Source organism: Trichoplax adhaerens, genomic scaffold (assembly GCF_000150275.1).
Source record: "Trichoplax adhaerens TRIADscaffold_18 genomic scaffold, whole genome shotgun sequence".
NCBI classification, from domain to species: Eukaryota; Metazoa; Placozoa; class Uniplacotomia; order Trichoplacea; family Trichoplacidae; genus Trichoplax; species Trichoplax adhaerens.
This window is the reverse complement of record NW_002060960.1, coordinates 456,529-479,343: the sequence shown is the minus strand read 5'-3', so window position 1 is coordinate 479,343 and position 22,815 is coordinate 456,529. Positions and strand designations below refer to the sequence as shown.

Genomic DNA, 22,815 nt, shown 5'->3' with positions numbered 1-22,815 from the left:
TATCGTCGCAGTTTACAATTATTCACTTTTATCGGGATTGACCGTAACAGATATAGCACAGTTAAAAACAATTTACATTTGGTAATTTTTATATACATATACAACCGTATTTATAGTTTATTCATATTTTACTCATAGATGTTTACTTTTAAATGATCATAGTAATTCCATTTACCAGCAATGCAACAGAATTGCAAATGGCTTAGAAGATACTTTATTTACTTATTTTTGTTTAAATTTAAGTACATGTATAACAGTTCATTCGCGGTGTTTGTTGTTTTTCAAAGCCGTTACTCTAACATAACTTACTGATTTAAATTATAAATTTTGTATGTGTAGCGAAACTACAGTGTCTTCATGCTTCGTGAATATATGGCATTAGACGTTTGATTCGGTATATTCAGAAAGTAATCTTAAGTTTTCAACGTTTACACCGGATATACTTTAGCTATTCCAAGCTTTAAAAATCCCATAACCCCAAATTTGGTACCTATTAACCACACAATGATCTTACAATGCCGTGGAAGTAGCCTACCACCTGTTACTGAAATATCTTGGTTAAGAAATAATACAATACTGACACAAAATAGATATTCTATTTCGCTTATACTTATTAATAATGGAACTGAATTTATTGGTCAGTTGAAATTAAATTCATCGATAGGAGAAGATGCTGGTAATTACTTATGTAATATTAGCAATGGTTATATTTCCTCTACATCTCCAGAGATCACAGTGATGATTCAAGGTATTTAATGCACTTGTGATTATATCTTAATACTACTGTAGGAATATCTATTTTACACAAAGGTACTACTAACATTATGCGTATTCTAATTTATCATTTTTATACTAATCGTATTTGGGTAGAATCGCCATGGTCTATACGACAACCACATATATCGAACGTAACAGCTACAAATATGACAGTGTCATGGTTACCTCCTGCATTTGATGGATTTTCTCCAATAACAAACTATACAGTTCGACTTTATAATCATTTAAACATAACATTAAACAGTACTTGCTTGTCAAGTTTAAGCAATAATGACTGTATAATTACTAGTACCGGCACCTTAACAATTTTTTATCATCTTGCACCATATACTACTTATTTCTTGCAAATATGGGCTAGAAATGCCATTGGAGTTAGCGGAAAAGAAGTTTTATCAGTCAGGACAGATGAATCAGGTAATTGTGTTTAATGAGGCGCTGGAATTATTTTGAACGGATTATTAAGCAATAAGATGTAATGATAAACCGAAATTTAAAATCATTTATACGTGAGTTGGCGCATATTATGTGATTAGCTGATATGGATCTTTTAATATATAATTTTAAAAGCTGCTTATATTATTCCATAGCTCCTGCAAGCTCTGTTAGAAATCCGTATGCTCTAGGCTATAATTCCACGTCTATTAAAATAGTGTGGCAACCGCCAAACATTCAAAATGGTATTCTTGCCTATCGTGTGTATCAATGGATTTCTAATTCTTCAACAAATGGGACAATCGATAACTCGACCTTAATATACGACGGACTTGAAACGGAAATTTACTCGATAAACCTACATGAATCTCATACTTACTTCTACCAAATCATACCATATAACATAAAGTATGGCTATAACGGTATAGCTAGTGACATTATTAATGCTACAAGCCATGAAGACGGTAACTCGATAATCCATCTATTCTAACTATATTAATACAATTAGTTATCCCTTTTCAGCAGGAAATCGTTATGCCTAGACATATTTTTAATTCTTTATTGTGGTGAATAATCTTAACTAACAAAAATAAAGTGTAATAAATTTTAACATTAAAGATTACCCCTCTTTAGAATATAGCAGATTATATCTAAATTTAATTAGTAACTTAAAATTAACCACTACCGTGCGTATTTATGTTTTAATATTTTTGTTTGAAAATTAAAAGCTCCGAGCTCATATCCACAAATGATCAGTGCCATTGCCTCGTCACCTGTAACAGCCGACATAACTTGGCAGCCACCCCCGATTCTCGATCGCAACGGTGTTATAATCATGTATAATATAAGCTATGATTCAACTCAATGGAACGAAAACGGCATTTTACAAGTTGATGGCTCAATCACAACCGTGACTTTGCAGAACTTAATTCCGTTTACTACGTATAATGTTGCTCTTAGAGCTGCTACTATCGCAGGATTTGGACCTGCAAGCCCTACTATTTCTTTTATAACTCAGCAATCAGGTTAGACTATTTGTTGTCATTAAAGAAGTGCTAGTATCAACTTTATCGTAATGTCATTGTTACCTTAAAATATTACCATTCTGAATGTATTTCATTGCAGAGCCTAGCTCTTATCCACCCAATCTCAATGTAACCGCATGGACAGCCAATTCGATCTATGTTTCATGGCAGCCAATAATGCTACTTTACCGTAATGGTATTATAATCGCATACAATATTAGCTATAATTCTCTGCGATGGAATCATAGGGGTGTACTTCAAGTCAATGGTTCAACATTCTCAGCAGTATTACATAATCTGTTGCCCTATAGTGCATATAATGTGACAGTAAGTGCTGCTACTATAGCTGGATTTGGACCGTATAGTCTGGAAATATCAGCTACAACTTATCAAGCAGGTAAAATGAAAGCAGCGAGTACATATATATTTGCATATATAGAGATTTTATGATTTTTGGTGATTGTTATACATACTGATATGTATTGTAACTAAATATCAACAGTATACGCTTGGCTACGGCTATACATACTCAAAATCTATAGTATTACGTTATTATTTGCAAACAGTATTTACTGTAATATGCCGACTACTAACGTATTATATAATGGAAAGTTTTTATTAAATTAATAAAATGTAACTCTGTGTTTATTAATTGTAGCTCCAAGTTCTTATCCACGAAATATCACTGTTATCGCTTTGTCATCTACGTCCATTTATATTACATGGCAATCACTTAGATTTGTTGATCGCAACGGTATAATTACTTCCTATACCATATGTTACAATTCGACTCAATGGAATGATAATGGCGTTGTACAAGTTGGCAGTTCAACTACAAACGTTACTGTTGGAAATTTAATTCCGTTTACTACGTATAATGTTACTCTTAAAGCTGCAACTGTTATTGGACTTGGACCTGAGAGCCCAGTAACATCGTCTACAACTTATCAATCAGGTTAGACTCTTAATGTAATCAATTAAGAGAATTTTAAAGTAAGTATAATGAAATATCTTTTAGTTGATGTTATTAAAGCTTATTACCATTTATATGCATAATGGTTATTTTAGCGCCGAGTTTTTATCCGCTCAATCTCAACGCAACTGCTTTGACGGCAAATTCCATCAATATATCATGGCAGCCAGTAATATTGTTTAATCGCAATGGTGTTATTATAACCTATAATGTTAGTTATAATTCCTTACAATGGAATCACACAGGCATAATTCAAGTTAATGGAACAACCTTTAATACGATATTGTATGATTTAATACCTTATACCATATATAATGTGACAATCAATGCAGCGACAGCCGCTGGATTTGGACCGAATAGCCCATATACATCGACTATCACTTATCAAGCCGGTAAACATTAAGTACTTCTAAAACCTTTGCCTCAATATCAAAAGAAACTTAGTAAAGATGTTTATAAATTATTTTATTAGTAGATTTGTCGCTAAAAATGATTAATTATCGACTAATGATTGGGACTTAGAATTTAAGCTGTATAATTTCATCTCAGAATATAATTAAAATAACCTCTATCAATTGTTCAATTCTTCAGTAAAAACTGTGTTTGCTTATCTGTAATATTAACTATTATTCAGTATCGACGATTTAAAATACGCTAAACTTATAAGAATTGTTTGCATAAAACATAACTAATAATTTATTTGATTGGTTTATAAATTGTAGCACCCAGTTCGTATCCTCAAAATATTAACTTTACTGCTGTATCGCCAACTTCGATTTATGTGGCATGGCAACCGCTCAGAGTTTTTGATTGCAATGGCATTATAAATTCCTATAGCATAAATTATAATTCAACTAAATGGAATGATCATGCTACCATATACGTGGACAGTTCGATTATGAATATTACTATAAGAAATTTAATTCCGTTTACTAACTACAATGCTGTTCTTAAAGCTACAACTATCGCAGGATACGGGCCTGCAAGTTCAATAGAATCAGCTACGACATATCAAACAGGTAAAATATATCAAAACAAATCAAAAATTACTATACGAGCTAGAATACTACAGTACAAATAATTATTCTTAAATCGTATCTATAGTCATAAGATTATCAACATTAATTTATGTGATTTCAGTACCTAGTTCCTATCCTCCTAATCTCAATGCAACGATGCTAACCGCTAATTCGATCAAGGTTTCATGGCATCCATTAATGCTGCTCAATCAGAATGGCATTATTTTAACATATAATATTAGCTACAAATCCTTGCAGTGGCACCATACCGGTTCAATTCAAGTCAGTGATTCCGATTTATCAACAATAATACTGGAACTAATACCTTATACTACTTATAATGTAAGTGTAAAAGCGGCTACTATTGCAGGATTTGGGCCAAATAGTCCTGATGTATCGGTTGTGACCTATGAAGCGGGTAAGAATTAAATGTTTCATTTAATACTATGGCCTTTGATATCAGTACGTAAATCAAGGAAACTCAATTCTTGATATCGTTCGTAACTATGATAGATTTGATATTACAATTTGAACATAGAGTTACAACCAATGTTAAGGCAGCCATCGCATCTTAAAAATTTCGTACAATGGCCATATTAGATTGATACTATTTTAAAGTAATCTGAGTTCCCATCCAAGCTGTGTTTCTATAAGATGGCTTTTATTAATAAACTATAAGCAGTGCGTTATAACGCAGATTTTATCAGATACCGTACTTAAATAACTAAGTTTCCCTTTACTAAATACCACTGTTTATATATTATTCGAATAGCTTAAACGGTTGTGTTTTGAATTAGATCACAAAGTTGAGTTTAAGTTAATAATAAATTATACCATTTGTTACAGCACCACGCTCGTATCCACCCGATTTTACCATTTCGAATTTGTCGTCTACATCTATAAGTGTCAAATGGGAGCCATTATCTCCACTCGACAGAAATGGCATCATTACAGAATATAAAGTGGTTTATAATGCTACATCACGTCGAACTGATGGAGTTATTCGCGTTAATGATTTAGTAACATCTGTAGTTATTCCAAGTTTGACGCCGTATACAACGTATAAAATCACTGTATACGCAGCTACAGCAATTGGATTTGGACCAGGCAGTCTGTATGTAGTTGGAACCACGTTACAGTCAGGTAAAGATAAAGCATTAAAAGATTGTATAATAAAGCGAAAATAAGTAAAACAAATAGCGTTACCAATGTCAAGCAATTAAGTTTATCTTGATCACGAAAGGAGATAAGTCGATATCATAAAACAATAATATACCGTGGTATAAATAATACAGTAAAATAAAGAATGCAATAGAATAAGACGTTTAAATATTCACTTATCTATCACAAAATGAGATAAATGGATGACGGATCAATAGAGTTGCGCGTATAGCTAGAATTTCAGCAAAAATCTACAATGCTATTTCTAGTGATTGTACCGTAGTTATAGAACCAAGTTTTCGATTATGCATATTATTTCTTAGACAGCAGTGATAAATATTTTCATAATTATGTATCTTATGTTACCAACAAGTTCTTTACTATTTAATTAGTTCCAAGATCATATCCACAAAATGATAACGCCATTTCGATATCGCCAACATCAATATACATTTCATGGCAACCACTTTCACCATACGATCGTAACGGAATCATTACCTCATATAGCATATACTTTAATTCTACTCGATGGGATGATCATGGTTACCTGCAATTTAATAATTCAGTAACTTCAGCAACGCTGCAAAATTTGATTCCGTATACGACATATAAGATTACCTTTAGAGCTAGCACAATCATTGGTTTTGGACCTAAGAGTCCTCCTTTGGTATCGACAACACATCAAGCAGGTTTGATTAATTATGCATATATATAATTATTTACAGAATTGATTCAAAAATTTTAGGGTATTAAAATTATAATTTTTCTAAATACACTCATAGCTTATGCGGTTTTATATATTTAAAGTATAGATATCATAAAATTTAGTTTCATAGATAACTTATAAATTTACTTTTCGATAATGATATCAAACAGTGCCTAGATCATATCCACCAAGTTTGAATTCATCAGCAATATCAGCTGCAGAAATAAACATTTCATGGCAGCCATTACCCTTATTTGACCGAAACGGAGTTATAATCATGTATCAGCTTTACTATAATTCTACGCAGTGGAGTGATAGTGGTGTAGTTCACATCAATTCGTCACTTACTACGGCGATATTGAATGGCTTAATTCCTTATACTAAATACATAATCAGCATCAAAGCAGCAACGATAGCTGGCTTTGGGACAGCAAGTCCGTCTACTTCATCTACAACACATCAATCAGGTTTGATCCATTCTCGTAAATATAATAAAATTTTACGTATTATAATCAGAAAATGTTCTGTCTTCTATAATAATTAATTATTTTGTTAAATGTCTGATTTTCTAACGGATGCTTTCTATTGATTCTAATTTTGGGAATATACTACTGTACTCTAATTGAATTATAGTACCCAGATCCTATCCACAAAATATAATTTCACGAGTAATTTCTGCGACTGCCATTGAACTTTCATGGCAACCACTAGCGCTTTTCAATCGCAACGGCGTAATCGTATCATATATGGTATATTACAATTCGACACAGTGGAATACAAATAAAGATTTCATGGTTAATAGTTCCACGACTACGGTAAAATTAACTCATTTAAGTCCATTTACGTCATATAATATCGGTATAAAAGCAGCAACAGCGATCGGCTTTGGCCCTGAAAGTCCTACACTATCATCAACGACTTATCAAGCAGGTTTAAACTAAAACTGATTTTAGCATGAAATATGATAGTCTTAATAAAATCATTAATCATTTCTAATTAGCTAAAGTAAATGATTCCTGTCATGTTCTAGCACCTCAATCCTACCCTCAGAATGTGAAAAGTTTAGTTATATCTGCCTCATCTATTACCCTTTCCTGGCAGCCAGTTTTACTAAGTGATCGTAATGGCATTATTATCGCTTATAAGATTAGCTATAATTCTTCCCGGTGGAACGATTACGGCAACATTACAGTCAATGCTACAACAACATCAAAATTACTAATGAATTTATCACCGTTTACTGTATACAATATTACCATGAAAGCGGCAACAATTATCGGATTAGGGCCAGAAAGTCCAGTCATATCTGTGATAACACGCCAAGCAGGTGATGATAACGATGTCATTATAACCTATCCTTGTATTATATGATATGCCATGCTTATACTTGTGATCTATTTCTAAGTACTAAGTATAATCATTTTATAAATTATCACTAAATATAGCACCTAGTGAAAGCCCTATGGTGCAATTGATTTCACTTGTTAGTAATAACAGTGTTAATATCGGATGGCAAGTACGTCAGCATTGTATAAGATGATTTAAGTAAATCCTATTTTGTACAGTACGATGTTTCTCGAGCTATTTGTAATGCTATTTCATTACTTGCAATTAAGGTCATCTCTGAAAGATTTAGCAATGGAGTTATACTCGGTTATCACTTTATTCTTGATAATGCTAACAATAAATTTGTTAGCAATCTAACAGTCTACGAAAATCAGACGTTCTTGCTTGGTAACTCTAGAAATTATACCGTTTTCAACATGAAGTATTTTTCAAAATATAAGATATCCATACAAGCTTTTACAATAGCTGGTGTAAGTCCACGAAGTAACGAATATATCATCAATACTTTAGAATCAGGTATGTTTTAATCCATATTGTATTGTCTTTTAAATTACCTTGGTGTTATTCGTAATTTAAGTAATATAAATAACTCACAATGTTACTAGAATGCTTTATTTTCTACAAAATCGAGCTGAAGTCATTTTATTAGATCATAAATATACTACCGTATTCCGCGTAAATAATTCCTTGACATAATTCTACAGTACCTAGCGCCACACCAGTAGATATAAGAATATTACCTACCGCTCAGGGTGCTACCTCAGCTATGGTTGTATGGAATGTACCTCCTATAAATGATCATAACGGCATCATTACCGGATATCGAATTAAATATAACCTATTAAAACAACCGATTGTTGACAATATTATAATTGTTGGTAATATTACTCAGCATACATTGCAATATTTACAACCTCAACAAAATTACTCCATACAATTGGCAGCATCGACTTCAGTTGGTTTTGGACCTTATAGTAGATCGATTATATATGAAACACATAATGCTGGTAATAAGTTTACGTTGCAGCTATTCGCTAACTATCTCATATGTCACTAATTACTGCAATGATAAAATGATCTGTATTAATATGATGATCTTTTGATATTGTAGTTGCACCTAATGTCACCCAATCACCTCAGAGTATTTCTATTAAAGCTGGAGCTACTTTAACTCTAGAATGTACAGCAACAGGTGATCCTATTCCGAGTGTTAAATGGATGAAAGATGGCGAACTTACTAGTTCGGCATATAACATGTTAATTAGTCCTGGCTATGGGAAATTAATTATCATAGATGTTAACACTGGAGATAATGGATCACATTGGTGTCAGTTTACGAACGTTATAGGGTCCATATCATCAGCTATGGCAGTTATATCTGTTAAAGGTTAGATTTTTGATATGATATTACGCTAATGATACACAGATAATAATTAATTATACGTGCTTGCATACTATAGAAGGCTTGACTAATAAATATTTTTAAAGATAAAAATACGACAGATTTTTGTTTGGGTGAAGTAACAAATGATATGCGATGGCCAAAAACATATCGTGGAAAAACGGCATTAGTTTCTTGTCCTTCTTCAATTCAGGGTAATCTAAATAGACAACTATCTGGGCCATTAATATCTTAAGCCTATCTCACATCTAACTCTACTGTCGAATTAAACTTAGATATTAAAGATAGATACCTATATGGTCATAAGTTAATAGAAAAGTATATTATTTACTTTGATAAGAAATTGACCGTCATATCTTTGTGGGATAGGTAATGCTTCACGTTTATGCAGTATTAGAAGCGGTAGCTTGCCAATTTGGGAATCAATCGACACTACAGGATGTAAATCACCAACTTTTGCTGCCATGACTAGTTTGGTAATAACCAATGAAAAAGCTACAATTTTAAACACATAGACTATCGGCTAAGTTACGGCTTTATATTTGCAAGTATACATTTAGTAGAGTAGAAACTATAGTAATTACAATAATACTGTAAAGTATTAGTCTAAAATTCTTTTAAAAGCTGTAAACATACTATAATTTTGTAATTGTTCTCTAGGCTAACAGATTGAACATAAGTGGACCAAGCGTTTCAGATGAGGTCATAAATGAGTTGGATACTGCTACGGCAAACAAAACGTTGTATGGAGGTGATATTGTCCAAACACTAGAAATAATGACTAAAATTAATCAGGTTTCGAAAACAGTGAACACCACTACACTTACTGTAAGTTCATAAGTACGATGCTTTACGGTTATCATAATTTAGCTAAATCCTTATAGGTCATAATTACAATTACTAAGATTATTTGTTTCTTTAAATTGGTGCTCTTAGCGTTATATTCATAATTCATATCTTATACTATATAGAAATTCATGAAGGTACAAAGTAATCTTCTAAACTTACGAAACAAATTAGCATGGAAATATGAAAATAAAGTAGGCATGACTATAAATAAATTATGGTTTAAATACTTGTAGAAAATTTTTGTTTTAAAGCATTAGCTTCTATTTATGTATTGCTATACAGTATTCGTGCTTTATACAGATATAGCAAGCAAATAGCATTAAAACAATGTATTCATTGTTTACAGTTTTGTCGAGATGCAAGTAACAATAAAATTCCAATCATGGACACTTTAGAAGATTTTGCAAGCAAACTAAATAGCATTCCAGACAATGAAACATTTACTACTACAAACGATAATATAGGTAATATACTCTTTCATATATTACCGACATTAAATGTTTTATTTTATAAAGAAGTTACAATCTATGAAATAGTTGATTAAAGAGTAAATTTGACAATATCTAAGCCAAATTATTTACTCTTCAGCGATTATTGTCAGGAATTTGAGTTTTTCTGCTGAAAGCGTAGGCAATCTTACCTATGTTGACGATGCCCATTTAGCAACTAACATTGAAATGAATATTCCAGGCCTAGCCGTTCAACATGATCAGTGTACGTAGATGTAATATTTAATACAAGTAGGAATCGTAAATTGTTTTAGTAATATCCGAGTCTTATTACTACTTATGTACCAATTTTATAGTTCAAAAACTGGTGGTGGTAATATATAAAACTCTTGATGCAGTTATCCCATCAACCATGGAAGTTAATCGGTAATATATTAATAAATTGTCAAAATCTGAAGCATTACCGGTATTTTAATGAGCGGTCAACGTTGACATGACGTTTATACGAATATTATTTCGATTCAAGTGCTATCAGACTACAGTTCTACATGCTTATGCTACCAGTATATCTAATTTTATCGTTTTTAACGACATATCGTTGATAAATGGAACCAGTACTGGCACACACTCCGTTAATTCCCATATTATCTCTACCTCAATGTATCCAAAGATAAATAAAAATTTATATCAGCCGTTGAAGATTACCTTTATTAACAAAAATGTAGGTTTACTGATTATACTATTGTTAACTTGGATGTGCTGCAATAATTTGCCAATACCGAAATTTAAATCATTGTAGTATGTATTAAAGTCTTACTGAAATAGAAACCGTAATTTTGTTCTCTGTATAATGATAAAGCCCAAATTATACATTACTTCATTTGAAGTAACCGCTATTTAATTTTTGATTCCAGTCGACATTTTTAAGTAGCCAATCCAGTCAGCGACATTGTTCATATTGGCAACCTCAATCCCGGTAAGTTTTCAACGATTAATATTTTTGCGCCCAGTATTATTGATTCATTCTAACTACAGATAGGTTCACGATTTTCAAATTAATAAGTAAATTAAGGTGCTAAAGCGGCATAGTTGCGATACAAATTAATTTTAAATCTCAAAATAAGTAAAAATTTTTCGCTATGTATGCTTGATTATTAATTGCAATTTGCCTCTTTTAAGAAAGGATTTCAATGGAACGATAATACGTATTAATCAACTTACATTATTATTATTGTTAACAATAGTCATAGCGTTACTTTGAGGCATAGAAACGAACTAATCATGATTAACTAGCCAATAATAGGTAGTTATTGATGCAAATATTTCTAATTATCAAAATTTAATTAACATTACAGTTACTGCACGTGGGAAACAACAGGGTGCTGGATGGGTTTAGAATCCAATTTAACTCATACCGTCTGCTATTGCAATCATACGACTACTTTTGCGACTATCCTGTCTAATGTCCCTGTGAGTCCTTATATTAACATAAATGTCTTCATATTTTTATTACATATAAGTTTATGTCTTGAAAAGCTTTTGATAGCTGTATAGCAGTTTACCTAATGAACTACTATGATTAACAACAAAATTATATTGTAGAATTTATGTTTCATTACGTAAATAAAGTTCGACATGATATTTAGTGGTACTTTTATAATCAGATATCCTTATATTCAACTACTAAATTACTTATGAATTGAAATTGATTCATATAAGATGCAAAACAATTGCTTAAAATTTCACTATTAAACTAAGGTAAAATAATCTCGAACTGAATTACTATGCAATTGATAGTAAACTACTGTAAATGCCAATCTAATCAATTAAATACGGTATTGTTTGTAATTTAAATGTAGATTACTAAAATTAAATTGGAAACTACAACTTACATTGGCTGTGGCTTATCTAGCTTCTTTCTAGTATTGACCATCGCAATTCATGTTATTTATTGGAGGTATGTGAGTATTACTAAATCGAATATTTTACAATGGCTAAAATTATCATACGACTGCCATTTTCACCACTTTTATGTTATAACTAGTCATAGTTATATGAAATATTGTATTTGAGTTATACAAAGAATTTTAAGCGATGTTAAGTATCGTTCTTCTAATGCTGTAATTACTATATTTTAATTAAATTATCCAGAGAAAAAAACTTATGGTTAGAGCGAATACTTCAGCTAGAAGCTAATTTTTCAAAATAAATGTTCATTTCTTTTATTCAATTAGGCAAACACATCAAATATTTAGCAGTATCAACCTCAATATATTCATTTGTTTGCTCATTGCTAATCTTATTATCATCTTCGGATTAACGCGAACTGAATCGAAGGTTTGATATCACGTAACTAGGAATAAAATCTCTTAACTGCTATTCTATTCAATACGTATGTATTTCATAATTAGTGGATTAAATCTCTTATATTACCAATCTTATACTCTATTTTACAATATATTTCAGTTACAATGTGTAATATTAGCCACCGTATTACACTATGTACTTTTGGCATCTTTTGCTTGGATGCTGTGTCAAACTTTCTACTTGTTTAAATCTGCAAGTAGAGCGTCAAATACAAATAAAGCCTGCAAATATTTCATATTATGTACCTTTGGTAAGTAGTATCTATATACAAATATACCATGCTAATTTTTTTATGTAAACTGATTACTATATTAACGTTAAGAGAAGAAAAAATCTCAAAAATAATTTATTATTAATTTTTTATTATGGCCAGTGCATATGTATAATGAACTATAAATATTCGTTTTGGTTATATTTTAGTTTTAGCGATCGCTATTGCGGTTGTAACCGCTGCTGTTACAATCAATATAGCAGGAATTGATAATTACATACAAGATAATTCGTAAGTTAAATTGCACATCGGTGCAAATAATGACATTGACGTATGTATTAGTTTCATTAGCTCTGCTTGTAGTTACTCTTACGTAATGTTAAGGGCTTAAATTCTTAATGGTTGACTAAGATTCATATTAATTAACTGTATTTTGTTTGACAATATCTATGACGATCAACAATTTATAGGTGCTGGCTGAGAACTAATCCACCAATAATTTTGATATTCGTTATTTCTATAATGCTCATGATACTGGTAAGGATTAATTATGTTATAATGTAAGATCTTAATATAATTTCTTCATAAATATATGTGTAATATCTTATATTATTATACAGTATCGTATTCTATGCGACGCATTATCACACATTTCGTATCTGTTCATGATATGTTGACAAATTAGGATTCTATACATATGAGCTTAATGTTTTAAATTACTGTATTGCAGATGTAGATTAGAATAGTGAATCTGTTCATACCATTAGTACTTAAGCACTAGTGATTGTAATCACTACCATGTCAATCAATTGATTATTTCACTGTTTAGTACAGTTGAAATGAAATTCCATATATGCTGCAATGTAGAAATTGATGTAATTATAATTATTACATCAAAACGAATCTGCCATGATTTCTTCTAGACGCAATTTAGTGTATTTTGTAAATCTAACCTAGAGACTTATTCTGCGAAATATGAAATATACAGGGTGCTGCGATCACAATTTCGTTTGGGTATAAGAATTCAAGGAAACTGAGCATTATGAACAACTTTTTCCATGAGGATGAATATCATATCATTAAGAAGTATATGTTATGAAGTTGAAACTTAGCATATTATTAATACCCTACTTTGCCGAAAGACTATAATTAAAACTAATTTCAAAATTATAGACTATATTTGCCTGAAGCAACCGTTCTTCTGCTAATGCTTGCTATTTGCTGGACACTATTTGTGCTATTTATTGCCTTCAACAATACAATATTGCAGCATATTTTTGCAGCAGTGTGCGTTATAAAGGTATGAAAATTCTATATTATCAATAGCTTGTAAAAAAAGTAGCTACCCGCATCTTCCGCTGCAAGAGCAGTTTTGCTTTTAAATAAATTAAAGATCGATTTTTACTACAGTACGAAAATATGGAAATATTTTATTTCATCTAGGCATAATTAATATAAATGTAATTTTTTGATGAAATTGCTGAAAATAGAAAATGTACATTGATTATGACTTAAATAATAATACTCACATACTTCATAAACGTTATATATCACTAGGGACTTTATGTATTTGCATTCTATGGATGTATAAATATAATTTATCACGGTCTTAAAACGGTAAGTGATCCTCTTATCAGCTTAGTAAATCACTGCAGTTTGTATTGTCTGAAGCTTACGGAAAATCTCATAAATAAGGATATAATTGCACTAATATATGAAGCATTTTTATAAATAATTAATTTTAATATCTATTTTATAATATTTTACTAGGTTGTTTGTCAATATTGCGTTAAACATTTTAATTTAAAAAAATCAACAGTAAATAACTTTAAAAAATCGAACATCGAAGATGAATTAATACATTTTATGTCATGGCGATAAAATAGGGAGAAATAAATTGGTGCAAGTCTAGATTACCATACCTTAAGAATGAGAATTCTACAACTCCAAATTTTGAAAGTAAGTACGTTTTAGCAAAATTTTTTGTTAATGAGTAGCAGCATTTTAATTACTTTATATTTTACCTTATGTATCTGCTGTATACTAACAGTTTTATCAAAATAAGCATTTACAATTTATACTAAGCTAACTTGCTAAGTTATTTTCAAAATATATTTTAAAGTTACATGTCATGTCTGCATAAGCTACGAGCATTATAATTATACATAGACACTAACCAGTAGTTTCGATAACTTTAAATTCGAACGATTGTCATTTACTAAGGATCCTTATAGATTAACTGATAGCAATACTATATAGACAAACAGTATTAAGAATTTAATCTTATCTCTATATGCACACTGCACAGTGCCCAGTATAATCATAAGTGCTTTATTTTCTATTAAAAGCTGCTAAAAAAGAAGATAAAGCTTCTTCTAGCAGTGATCATAGAATTACTAAGGTAAGTTATGATATTATTTATGCAATATAGTATAAAAATAGCGATGCATAATAAAATGAAATTGTTTCATGTCGGTAAGTAACAAGTTTACCTAATTTTGATAATTTGCTTAACAATAACTGTGCAAAAATTTTAAATATTATTAAGCTATAGCTTACCTATGTATTTTATAGTATGAAAACTTGTATACGAATGGGGAACTGAATCAAGCAAGCTTTTAGAATTCATACTAATTGGACAAGTCCAATATAGCTCTTATATAACCTTTTAGAATTCATATTAATCAGACTTGTCCAATACAGCTTTTATAAAGATAGCGCTACATCGAATTATATTCGTTATGTTAGCTATTATTTCGTAAAGACTTTAATTGTAATGCAAAAGCTGCAAATTTCAGGGATTGATTTTCGTTGTAAAATTTATCCTGAGAGTTTCTTTACAGTCCACATACACTAAGTTAGGTAATGGCGGCACACATGGGTTTATAATTGCAATCTAAATGCATATTGTAATGTTATTATACAAACTATCATAGAAATAGATTGGTAAATTAAATAATTTTAATTCTCTCATAAAGTAATCGAGCCTAAATGCTTACAGTAAGAAAAACAAATTGCGATTGTACTGCGGTAAATAGCCTATTCCATTGCACCGTACTAATATTTTTACATGTTATCGTACCAGGTAGTTGTAGTACATTACTCATATCTACCTTGCTAGTCGTATTGATTATAATTAAATAATTAGTTTATGATAGATCTTGTGCTGTTAATAAACCATTTCATAAAAACATGATGTAATCTGACAATCTAAAATAAAACATTAGATATCTATGTCTACTAATATTACAGCCAAAATTAGCTACTATTAGATAGTTTGGTATAAATCCACCGCTTGAATTATGTGGAGGTTAATAATTCTGCCACTTATAACTACTTTATTAGAGTGCAATATATAAACTCCACCATTATGATTACCGTAGAGAGATTTAGTCAATTAGCACAGTTTTTACCAAAGTGATATATTACCCTATAAATATTAACTAAAATATTACTAATTAAAAATTATGTTACTCTCTAAGTGGCTATATTTTTTACATATCGCAATTGCCGAAGTAATTAGTGTAGTAACTACATTAATATAACAATTTTTGGTCTAGTAAATCTAATATGGTTTGATTTTGAAATGTATGGATTCTATAATCTATCTATGCGCTTCATCATTTTTGATAGCCTTACATTGTATCGTTATACTTAAAGAGTTCGAAGGTGTTCCTCAAATTCATCAAAATTTACGATCTCGATAATGTAATAGATAATTTCACTAATTGAGTTAACTTCCTTGATCACTGAAGTACTGTATACTGCATGCCTGAATTTGTTATAAATTTTCTTGAACACAGTTATTATATCAAGTTAATAGATAGCTGAGTTTATAATGAACATATAAGATAAGGATATGTTGTGCTAGGAGAGTTATCTAAGTCCTAACCTTAAGAATTCATTGTAATGACGAATAGCAAAATTATACTCGTATGCAGATTTTCAAAATTTAAACGAAGAGGGTTTATTGGTTAGAGTTATTAATTCTTTTCTGTCGCTTCACCTGATCAAAGAATTAGTAGAAAGGTCTATTTCCTGGTTTACTGCTAATAACGAATAGGGTACATCTTCTTTGAAAGCATACGCTGTGTTCAATCGTATTTAAAGTAGGTTATGAAACACTTATTTTAATTAATCGGCACTGTATTTTAATATTTTTCTGTTGATAATTCTATATATATTTTGCGATGAGGTATAGCTCCAGATGACTTTCACTTTACATGTAGAACATCTGGATGTAATTGCATAATAACAGTAAAGAGTGCTGTGATACCTGTGGGCTTTCTCACTGAAGAAAGTTTGAGTACTTCTAGAAATAGTTTCTATGAAGGTTTCGGCTCTTTTGAAAGTGAATTTTAAGTTTGTATGTTTATGGCGTGTTCTGTACTTATGATTGATGTACTTGAAGTATAAAAATGAACTTGGCAACTTTTTCATAACTGTTCACATTTAGTTGGGGCATATTCAATTTCATTTTTGACTACCCTCCAAATTACGTATTACCAAGCTGAAGAATACGAATTTTTTTGACGAGCTAGCTTGCTAATGCAAAAGGACGTCCAATATAAAATTTTTGCTGCCGCTATCAATCAGATCTTTCAAAGAGATATAGTATTAAAGTTAGTCTCTTTTAATCTCCAAGAATAAGAAATTTTAGAGATTTGTAAATAACGTTATCGATGAAATAAAATACGTATTTATCAAATTTTACTCACATTACATTGTGTCCTGTATGTCTTATTAATTATGATCTGCAACTATCAAAAATATTCAATAAACAACAGTTGCATAATAGAATAATTAATCGAAGTATTGATTGCTTTCTTTATTGCTTTAATCAATATTTTGCTCAGTATTATTTGTGTGCTTTACAAATATGCAAAATGTAATTGCAAGCATTGTAAATAATGGTGCACACTGCAGTTAGATACTGTATTTAACGTAACAGTAAGCGTAGATAGCTGACTCTTAAGTGTGTTCATGTATCTCATCCTAGCTTTATATTGGACGGTAAATCCAATATTAAGACAATTCTACGTCTTAGATGATAAATGATAAGCAGAGGAACTGATATAGCCATTAAATATACCAACATCTGAGCCTATTAAGATCCAGCTTTGATTAAAAAGCAATAAAGCTGATACAGAAATTATGACGTATCTATAAGAGCATGCATTTTCACTTGCAACAGGTTCATTTGCAAATAATTTAGTTCTAGAGTAACGACGAAATAATACGAGCTATAAACGTGATATAGCACTGTATACTGATTACTGTTTCAGAGCCGTGTCTGCGGTTGAAACAGATAAAAGATATAAGATATTATAGAAATGATAGTTTAGAATTTCTTAGTCTTTACTCTCCTCATGGTCATCATGCTGTTGTAGATAGTCATCGAGATAAAACTGTTCTTCATTTTCTTGTTTTTCTTCTATGTCTTCTTGTATTTCAGGGTGCTTTAATGGCCTATCATTTTTCCTGTAAAATCCTTCTAATGCTCTTTTTGATTCGTAAGCGAACCAGGAATCACCTCTAGTAATTGGTGTCGGAAGGAAAATTCGGGAGTGCTGAGGAGTTATTTGTTTTACATGGTCACTATTACGTCTAGTACTATCAAACGGTTGCTCAATTGGGAACTTAGGCGGAATCGTATTCCAAGAAGACTGTAATATATTACCCTCTGTTTGAGTTCGGTCAATCAATTCTTTTGATTGTTTAGGACCTGCTTGGTTATTTTGCTGATGTAACGTAGAAGAACTGGAATCACATTGCTGATTTTCTTGATTAACGGTAAGTTCTTTATCGAATGGCAAATCGAACGCAGTATCAGGTAAGGGAACTTTACTCGTTCTTCTTTTATCGGGTGAATGCTGTCTTTCTTGCTGAGTTATTTTACTAGTATTAAATTCACGAATACTGTCATCCTGGCAACGCGATAATTTCATTTTGTTAGTTTGATGTAAGTCTCTAGTATCAGGTAATTGTTGCGATGTTTTTTTTGCTTCATTTTTCTCCTTAATTTTACGGCTTAATACCTGCTCAATATCGCTATATTCCCATGCTAGTAAGATAAGGTAAATAAACCGTTACAGAGGTAAAGGAAAATAATTTATTAAGATAAAAATATACCCTCGAAAAATTTGGCTTACCCGGCACTTGAAAAATATCCCACTCCAAATCATCGTCGTCTTCACTATACTGCTTTCGATAAAGATTAAATTGAGTTGGATAGATTGATTTATCATTACATGACTTAACATTCCATTCGCCTTGACGTTTTTCGGACAGATTTCGGATATGACTATAGTTTTTAAAGAGTAATTACAGTATTTATAGTATTTATTCAGCAATTCCTACGATACCAAGTATCATCGAGAAACTGTCATTATAAATGTTTATGCTATATAAAACTCCTGGAGTGGTAAAGTTTATGTTGGTTATGCTATCAATTGATTAAAGGTAAGTTAATAGGATATTACTTAGTAATGATAGCCAAAGATTTAGTATTAATTGTGTAGTAAGAAATACTCTTGCATCGACGACTATCCCTGCTGTTATTATTACATGTTGCTTTGTATTAGCCATATATGGAATTAATTGAACGTTAGAGAATTGAATTCAAGCTATGAAGTAACACAGAAAGATTGATTTTATATTTTACTTTAGCTACTGATATACACTGATATCGATATGAAGTGAGATCTGAATAATTTTATGAGGTAATCAAGCAAAATGATCAGCTTTCTATATCTTGATTGCGGAGGATCTTCGAAATGAAAATACTATTTAAGATTATAGAAATGATATAAATCCGTAGAAATCTTTTTTTAAACCTCCGTTGGTGTATTGAGCACTCAGCTAAAAGTACTATATGAATTATTGTCAATATGATTTAAAATTATGATGAAAATATAAATTTATCATCTTAAAACTTACCGTCTGTGTATTAAGCACTCGATTAAAAGTATTAGTCCTAATATTAAAGCCATCAAGATACAGGTTGCAAATAAAACGTAGGAGACGATAATTAAACTGTTCGCTACTAAAAAATGCAAAAGATTATCCAAATGTAAGTTCTATATCTGTAAGGTTATTAAACTTGTAATTTGCTATGGCTAGACGGATTATCAACAGTTTCAATATGTCATGATATTGATGCTATTAGAATTCTTACCTTGACACTGGTCAACAGCTACCGATGCTGATGACGATGTAGTTAAGCCATACGGACATAGCCAACAGTCGGATTGATTTGCATAAGGTTGATAAGTACCAACTTGACAAGGCAGGCAAGTTTGATCGGACTGGAGGTAGTACCCAGGAGGACAAATCACTAATTAAATTTATTAAGATTTAGCTGATCAATATTTTGACGAAATGTTGTAACGAGCACTTAGAGATTTCAGTTTGAATAAGAAAACTGAGTTATAGTCTGTTTCTTATAATATTACAACATCAGTAGAAGAATCGCATTTCTCTACCACAAAATCGAGCATTATTTAATACTATTCTAATCATGGAATTCTAATTTGGTTGTAATCATGCCAAGTCGTAATAATGAGCATAGCTGATATTACTTTTCATGGATGTTATCTGTACATGGTGAAAGTAACTGCACTCCCTTGACCTAATTTTATAAAACTCGTAACCTAATACAGTACGTAACGTCTGAAATTTTCTGCTTATAATTATTCACAGTATGTCTTAGCAATCTACGAGCTATAATCACTATCTAGTAGTTACTAAAAGAATATTACCACAGATAAGTAAGAAATGGGGGTATCTACAGGTTTTCTCTAACTATTAGACATGTATGGTCGAAACTATAACCTTTTCGGTATTATCGGGATAGTACATAGTAGCCATGCAATAGAATACTATTCCACCAAAGTGAATTAAAACTCCGATCATTACATATTATGAGTCTTGAGTTCATATACGGCATGAAAGAAAGTAAGAAGAATTGTTCACTTCTCAAAACCATTCTAGGAGATTGAGACTGTGTTATAACCAGACAAATCTACGTAGTCTTCGCTACCATTGCGAATGATATCGACCACTGTTAATAATTACGGGAAGCCTTGAGTCAATATGGCTGAAAAATAGAGAACTCGTGAATCTATTAAAGCAGCTTAGTATTTTAATGATCCTTATGGCAATTAAGATTTGTACATAGAAGAAAATGAGTAGAAGAGGAATTGCGTTGAAGCATAAAAAGGATGAGTACCCAATCTCTTTTCGGTATTCGTCTGCATTATACGTAAGATCCATGTTTCATAGTGAATATTATCATAATGACCACATTATAAAATCTTTTACTATTGCTCTTTCAGATTATAATCAAGTAACATCCCTTAAACTGATAAGATTTTAAACATTACATCACTAGCGTGAACAGCTTGAATACGGTTGATATTGAAAGTATTGTTTAAGCTGAAAATACCAAATAAAGTACAAAAGCTAGTTGATGAACATTCTGTCTTAAAGATTTTTCTAGAGTATCATTAGAGAAAACCACTCGAAGATGGTTACAATTTAATTGAAGTATCGTTTAAATTGAAAGTATGACATAAAGTTCAGAAGTGAATGACGGATACTCTATCTTAAAGATTCATCTTAAATATCGTTACGAAAATGCTAAGAATCCACAATTAGGAAAGCCAGTTAGGAAATCATTTTAACGACCAATTATTTAAGGGAGTGCCGTAATAATTCTGCTGATGATTTGCATTAAAGGTAGAGTTAAATTCAATCATTTGGGAAACGTTAAGGAGAGGAAGTAGATAAACGATTATTGTTTGTTTTCAAATTTTAAACGGTATGCTTTTAATCCAAGTTAGAAGACTTTTTAAAAGGCGTTTTAGCGACCACTATTTAACGAAGTAGCCCCCCTAGGGATTACTGCATATCACTTAAAATTAAGTTAAAGATTACGTCTTAGGTGAAATAAAGAAAAATAGTACTATAGAGAGTGAATTGATGTATAATTATAATTTAATGATTCAATTTCAATGATTTCGCGGAACCGCAAATTGAAATTTAAAAAGGTAGAAAACTATTTGAAAATGCTTTGAAGGGTTCATTACTAAACGGAGTGATTCTAGCTCGGGAATTATGATTTAATCCGATCTAGGTGATAAATTGAATAATAAAAAAAAATCATATAAACGACATAGGGCAGAAATATCTAGACGAATATTTTACTTAAAGATTCATTTCTAACGCTCTTACTGAAATAGAGTGAGACCCAAATCACTTTAATGAAAGATTGCTCAAAAGACGAGAAGACTGTAACGTAACTCATAATTAATTTTAAACTAAATATATGGAAAAAGAAAAGTGACGAATTAATTCTCCCTTCAATATCCCGTCAAACACTTTAATGTTAGTCTGTTTAGAATCCACGCCGGCAAAAAACGAATAAAATTATCATTTGCAGGGCCTCTTCTGAACAGGATGATTTGACATTGAACTAGTATTACCTAATGACGATCCAGAAATGGTTTGTCCTGCGTTTTCCATTGCCTACTTCTGCTATAGATAAATGACTGCGATTCGAATGCGAATTTCTTACTTGCTTGCGTTAGTACTAATCCCGTGATTCGTTTCTAGATTGGTATCAGCTTCATTTTATTTGAAGATAAAAAGTTTAATGGATCCTCAACGATGTCAACATGCAATCAAAAAACAGATTTTGTAAAAAAAATTCTATATAAAGTTAATTAAAGATTGTAAACAATTTTAAATGGATACTGTAAAAGTTCTTAATCGAAAATATCATCCATATTAGTCAATTTTAATGATAGTAAATACAATATAACGCAGAGATGTATTACGTGCTGTAACACTAAGAAGAAATGGATTGCATTATAAATTGGAAGTGAAAAATTCTCGTTCAAGAAAATAGAAGGTTTTAAATCGATTTTAGTCTTAATTTGATTCAGTTATATCAGGATCAAATGCTAGTAATATCATCAGGCTGTGATACAATTAAAAAATGATCTCAAATCATAAGTATGCATGTTACAGTAATGATTGACTTTATGTGATGAAAAGGGAGACTTGAAGGCTTGCTGTTGCACGTATCGCAATTT

General features: G+C 31.1%; 3 protein-coding genes across 3 annotated transcripts; 2 read left to right on the top strand and 1 right to left on the bottom strand.

Annotated features, from left to right (window-relative positions):
• Positions 1-2,891: 2,891 nt before the first annotated feature.
• Positions 2,892-7,967, top strand: TRIADDRAFT_31561 (uncharacterized protein; the record flags this gene model as incomplete). Its single annotated transcript, XM_002116845.1, has 2 exons — positions 2,892-3,074; positions 7,815-7,967. Coding segments are annotated over 2 exons (336 nt in total), but the record flags the coding sequence as incomplete, so codon positions are not given.
• A 586-nt stretch (positions 7,968-8,553) lies between these two features.
• On the top strand, positions 8,554-8,832 carry TRIADDRAFT_31621 (uncharacterized protein; the record flags this gene model as incomplete). The annotated part of the gene is made up of 1 exon (XM_002116844.1): positions 8,554-8,832. A coding segment is annotated over one exon (279 nt), but the record flags the coding sequence as incomplete, so codon positions are not given.
• Positions 8,833-18,069: 9,237 nt separating this feature from the next.
• TRIADDRAFT_60860 (uncharacterized protein) lies at positions 18,070-22,243 on the bottom strand (the record flags this gene model as incomplete). Its single annotated transcript, XM_002116789.1, has 5 exons — positions 18,070-18,782; positions 18,871-19,022; positions 19,658-19,763; positions 19,896-20,054; positions 22,204-22,243. The coding sequence occupies 5 exons, from the start codon at positions 22,241-22,243 to the stop codon at positions 18,070-18,072; spliced, it is 1,170 nt and encodes a 389-aa protein (XP_002116825.1).
• Positions 22,244-22,815: the final 572 nt, after the last annotated feature.